This window comes from Hyperoodon ampullatus (assembly GCF_949752795.1).
Source record: "Hyperoodon ampullatus genome assembly, chromosome: 11".
Lineage (NCBI taxonomy): Eukaryota > Metazoa > Chordata > Mammalia > Artiodactyla > Ziphiidae > Hyperoodon > Hyperoodon ampullatus.
The window spans coordinates 30,369,528-30,375,602 of NC_136924.1; the positions used below are offsets into that span (position 1 = coordinate 30,369,528).

Genomic DNA, 6,075 nt, shown 5'->3' on the forward strand with positions numbered 1-6,075 from the left:
CAACATTCCCTGAGTCCTTTCCAGGTGCAGGCCTCTGTGCTTAAAGCTTTGTTGCATTACCTTTTAAAATACTCACCACAACCCTTTCATTAGTCCCATGTTATAATAAGGAAACAGGCACAGAGAGGTGAAGTAACTTGCTTAAGGTCACACAGCTATTACAGAGATTTTTTTTTCCATTGTGGTAAAGCATACGTAATGTGAAACTTACCATTTTAACCGTTTCTAAGTGAACACTTCAGCAGTATTACGTACATTCGTGTTGTTGTGCAACCATCACTGCCGTCCATCTCCAGAATTTTTCATCTTCCCAAACTGAAATTCTATACCCATTAAACACTAACTCCCCATTCCCCCCTCCTCCCCAGCCCTTGCAACCATCATTCTACTTTCTGCCTCTGTGAGTTTGACTGCTCTAGGTACTTCATATAAATGGAATCATATGGTATTTGTCTGGCTTATTTTTGAGGCTGGCTTCTTTCCGTTAGCACAATGTCCTCAGGGTTCATCCATGTTGCAGTGTGTGTCAGAATTTCATTTCTTTTTCAGGCTGAATAATATTCCATTGTATGTATGTACCACATTGTGTTTATCCATTCATCCATCAGTGGATACCTGGGTTGCTTCCATCTTTTGGCTCTTGTGAATAATGCTGCTATGAACAGGGGTGTGCAAATATCTGTTCCAGTCCCTTCTTTCAGTTCTTTGGGATATTTGCCCAGAATGTAAACCTAGATTTGCCAAAGCACAGGTTCTTCCTTGTGTTTATTGCCTGGCCTAATAAATGTTCAAAATATTTGCAATAATCCTTGCAATAGTACTCAAAAAAAGATTTCCTGATTGGTCATCAGTAAATCAAAAGGTTCAGTCAGGCTACTTTCTACCCACACACACTGGATGTTTTGGTTAAGTAAGGGTTTAACCAAAATCTGGTTTCTTGGGAAAAAAAATTTTTTTTAATCTTGAACTGGTTACTTTGCAAAAAAAGCATCCAGAGAAACTCTCTACCCAGGAAAGGGCCCAATTAGTCTCGCGGTCCTCTATGCTCTCCCCTGGCCATTGGACACCCAAATTGCCCTGTGAACCCCACATCCACATTGGCTTTGCTGTGGCCTATCTCCTTGGCAGCAAGGCCTGTGCTCCACAGTTCCATTTTAATAACTTCAGGCTCCTTGGCAGGCAGCTTCTGTAGCTCTCTTTTTATTTAATAATGCACCCGATGCAACGTGAGCCCGGGCTGGGAATACATTAGTGCTCCAGGCTTGGAACACCTATGGCGAAGGACTGCCTCTTTCATTGATGTGCCTCTGCAGCCAGAGCTCGGTCTTTTACAGACGCCAGCCTCTGTCTACCCTCCCAGGCCTCATCCTGGAATGTTTCCAAGGTCAATGCCTGCCCTTCGTGATACTTGCATGGAGAACGGGGCAATGCCAGCACCCCCTGCCCTTCTATGTGCTGCTTCCCCTGTGCTGTGGATCCTGCAGCTCCCGCTAATGATAACCTGCCACGTGGATTCTATTACTGCCAGATTGTGCTCATACTGAAGCTAGTTTAGTAAAAGAGACAGAAAAGAAACCAATACTCAGTTTGGAACCCCAGGAAACGCAGGCATTGAGACACTAACAACCATGCTTCAAATGTCAACAAGTTCTTGGCAACATTACCTCTGTTCTGCACCTAACCATTGGAGACAGCTGTGGAGTTTTCCAGCCCAGAGGAGAAGCCTAGCCCATAAATGCATGGCTTCCTCATCTTTCTTTTCCTAGCAAAGCTGTCCCGAACTATTCAGTCATGAAGAAGAGGCCCTGGAGCTTCTGATGGTCCTTTCAGGGTGTCTTTCAACTTGAGAATAAGAACAAGCTGGTTCATCAGATTGAATCTAAGCTAACACAATAAGCTCAGCGGGGCACTGTGATGGGAAGAACGTGTGTTTGGAAACCAAGGGATTCATTCCCTAGTGTTTATTGTGAGCCCACTGTTTACCAGGAGGTGTATATACATCTGAATAAGAAATTAGTAAGATATGGTCCCTGCACTTGAAAAAGGTACTGTCTAGGACAGGGGTCAGCAAACTTCTTCTGTGAAGGTCCAGGTAAATATTTTCACAGAGATGAGAGTCCGCCTGCCGATACAGGGGACACAGGTTCGTGCCCCGGTCCGGGAAGATCCCACATGCTGTGGAGCGGCTGGGCCCATGAGTCATGGCCGCTGAGCCTGCACGTCCGGAGCCTGTGCTCCACAACGGGAGAGGCCACAACAGTGAGAGGCCCGCAAACCCCAAAAAAAAAAAAAAAAAAAAATTCACAGAGGCCGTGCTGTCACTTTGATCCTACTCAATTCTGCCATTGTAGTGAAAAGCAGCCAGAGACAATATGTAAATGAATGGATGTGGCTGTCTCCCAATAAAACTTTATTTACAAAAACAGGTGGTGGGCCAGATTTGCCTCACAGGCCTGTAGTGTGTCAACTGTTGGTCTAGAAGGTGAGAGGTCTGGTCCCAGTTCTGTCTGTAATTAGCTGTGTAAAGGTAGGCAAGCATCTGATATATACTCACCATTCAATAAATATCACCAAATATAAATGTAGGTACTTATTGTGCTTATTCTTCTCCAATTACACTAACTTGTGATGAGAGACACCCCGATACAAAGCAAGTGGCTAGGTGTGGTAAGGGGAGAGGGTCTCTCTGTGTCCACAGAATCAGAGATAGGCAACTCTGAGCCTTAGTTTCCCCACATGTACAGTGAGGCCCTTTCTCTGTGACTCTAAAAGGAGGGTTCATGTTGAAAGAATGAAAGCATTCCTAAGAACTCTTCCAGCTCCAGGATGCTATGCATCTCTGTGAACATTTGTGTGATAACAAGCCTACTCACCTGATAAACCTCACCAGGCCCCCTGAGCCTCTCAGAGACCACAGAATTACCTGGTGTATCCGTGTCCTAAATGCGCAGAGCATGGTACCCTCCAGTCCACACCCCCTCGTTTTGTAGCTTGGGAAACTGAGGCCCAGAGAAGTGATTTGACTTGCCCAAAGTTGCACATGATTTTTATGAAGATAGGTCATTGGCTCAGTGAATTAGCACATGGTGTCAGTGAGTTTAAGGTACAGGCTTGGGGGAGTTCCCTAGTGGCCTAGTGGTTAGGATTCCAGGCTTTCACTGCCATGGCCTGGATTCAGTCCCTGGTCGGAGAACTGAGATCCCGCAAGCCATGTGATGCAGCCAAAAAATAATAGTTTTAAAAAAAAGAAAAAAGGGGACAGGCTTGGTCCTTCTATGGGCCAGTTAGCTGAACTAGGTTCCATAGATACAGTCAACCCCTCTTATCCCAACCTAGGCACCTACTTTGTCCACGTGGGTCCCTGGATTTAAATGAGTGAGATGAGAGTAATAATTATGAATAGTTTACATTTAGCATGCCAGCTAACATTGAGTGAGCACTGACTACAATCAGTCATTGTTCTGAATGTGCCATGTATTATCTCATTTATTGCCAGCGACAGCTTATTAGGTAGGTATTATCTTCCCCCATTTTAGGGACAGGAATATGGAGGCACAGAGAGATTAAATAACTTGCCGAGCAGCAGATGGCTGGAAGTGGCAAAGTCTGGATTAAAACCTCATGCAGATTCCAGAGCTCCCTCCCTTAGCTCCCTTCCTAACCTGCCTCCCCTAAGTATGACAGATGACAATCCTGCCATCAGTTATGTTCCATTCAATCCCCGCAACAGGTCTAAGATGCAAGTGACATAGTTTCCATTTTGAAAATGAGGAACCTAAAGCCAGAGGCCAAGTGACCCAGCCCTGGTCACACATTCAGAAAAGTGGGGGAGCCCCAACTTGAATCCAGGTGTCCCGCTCATTCCACCATCGCCCTGTTGGCGCTGCCTCATCGTAATTCCACCATTCCACATGGAGCAGCTTAAAGTGCATCTCTGGCTTAAGGACAGAATATTAGGGAGTTCAGAATGATAAATTCCACATTTAGATAATTTAGCATCTAAATAAAGCAGCAGGATATCATCTCAGGGAACATTTAACTACTGAGCATCCAGCTCATTGCAAAAGAGAGACTTACAAGCTTTGAAAACTGTAGAAAAGGTCTGAATACGGACACAGCTGACCCTCGTATGCACATTTGCTTCTGCATCTCAAACAGGAATTCCTCCACCAAGCACGCTTCCAAGGTTGAATGGTATCAGGCCGGAGGCAGTGCATCCTAATGGTTAAACACACAGCCTTCAGGACTTGAGTTACCAGGGTTCAGCTCCTGGTTCTGTCCTGGACATGTTGTGTGAATTTTTGTCAGCTACTCTCGTCTCACTTTCCTCATCTACAGATCGAAGGTGGTAATAGTACCTGCATCAAGGAAATTTGAGGACTATGAGATGATGCACATGAAGTGCCTAGCACAGTGCTCACCACATGATATGCTGTCACTAAATGTTTGCTGCTGGTGTCACTACTCTGAGAATTAACTGTTCATTCATACATTCAACAAATCCATATTGTGTCTACTGTCTGCCAAGCCTTCTTCTTGGGCTTGTAAAGTGAGGCAGGTCAATGTCATCCCTTCCGTATTGGTTTAGTCTGTCAGGAACCATGTCTCTTGATCAGTTTCTCAACCTTGGCACTACTGACAATGTGAGCTGCATAATTCTCTGCCAGGGGTTCTGTCCTCTGCATGGCGGGGTATTTAGTGGCATCCCTGGCTTCTACCCACTAGATGCCAGTAGTACACACGCCACCCCCGCCCCCGAGTTGTGACAATCAAAAATGTGTCCAGACTTCCAGATGTCCCCTGAGAGACAAAATCACCCCTGGCCGAGAACCACTGCCCTAAATACAGGGGGTAGGTAGGCAGTGCCCACTCATAGGATGGTTGTGAGAATTAAGTGAGTTAATTGATACTTGTAAAGAGATTAGAACTGTGTCTGCAACTCCATCAGTGCACCAGTTATCTGTAGTGGAGCAAAGAGACTCAAAACCCAGTGTTAAAATAGTGAGTGCTTGTTTAGTACATGAGTTGACAGCATGGCTGGGCTCTTCTGGTCTCAGCCAGCCTTGCTTCTGAGGTCAGCTAGCCGGTCGGCTGTGGCTGGCTGTGCTGATCCTGGCTGGGCTCTGTCGCTGTCGGGTCAGTTTCATGTGGTTGTTCAAACTGCAAGCAGGCTAACTCAGGCTTGTTTTTGAGGCAGAGGCAGGGTCCTGAGAGAGAGCACAGAAGCACACATGGCCACTTGAAGCCAGCTCAGAGCTGGCAACTCTCACTTCAACCACGTTCTCTTGGCCTGAGCAACTCACAAGGCCAAGGCAGGGAGAAATGGACTCAGCTCTTTGATGGGAGGAGCTACAAAGTCACATACCCTGGGTGTGAATACAGCAAAGGATGCAGAATCAGGGCCACTGTCACAGTCAGTCTACTTTAACAGGTGTTCGCCATCAACACGTGTGGAAACAGGTGCTTTCAGAAACATAACCATCTCCTGCTTCTTCTCCACTCTCCACAGTTTCTTGGAGTCGTGGAGCTCTCAGCATATTGCGAAGGCTACTTTCTTAAAAACATGATGGTCCTCATCGAAAACGAAGCATTCAAGCAGCTCCTATATGACAAAAATGGCGAAGGGACGGGCCAGGATGTGCTCCAGGACTTACAGAGGACGTTGGCCATCAGGATTCAGTCAATCCACTTGTCATCTTCCAAAGGTTCTGTTGTATGAAACGTCCAGTCCAAGGAATGTTCCCTGGGGACTTGCCAGTTCTGCTGCTGCATTGGCTTCACACGAACATACAAGTCTCATCTGGCGTCTGTTTTTGGCTGGGCCAAGGAGCTGCCTTTACTGCCTCAGCTGCTCTTGAATAAGCAAATGCAGCTCCCATGAGCTCCTGTTGAGAAACAAAGGACATGCCACTGGCCTGCAGGTCAGATTGCAGCTGGATCCAGAGCTAGAAGGCCAACGTGGGGCAGCCAAGCTGACCTCATCTGAAAGCACCCCTGGGGCAGTTGAACACCCCTTGCCAGGGACCGCTGTCCAGCAGATAGAACTAAAGGTCATTCAGGTTCCAGGTTGACAGT

At 46.5% G+C, this 6,075-nt stretch overlaps 1 protein-coding gene across 2 annotated transcripts in view; it reads left to right on the top strand.

The window, feature by feature from the left end:
* Positions 1 to 5,719, top strand: part of ABTB3 (ankyrin repeat and BTB domain containing 3) — a gene marked incomplete at both ends in the record, with an annotated part of 308,960 nt that extends 303,241 nt beyond the window's left edge. For both annotated transcript variants that reach the window (XM_079714086.1, XM_079714087.1), the window contains one exon: positions 5,510 to 5,719. In XM_079714086.1, coding sequence (XP_079570212.1) covers positions 5,510 to 5,719 — 210 coding nt within the window. The remainder of the gene's footprint in view (positions 1 to 5,509) is intronic.
* Positions 5,720 to 6,075: the final 356 nt, after the last annotated feature.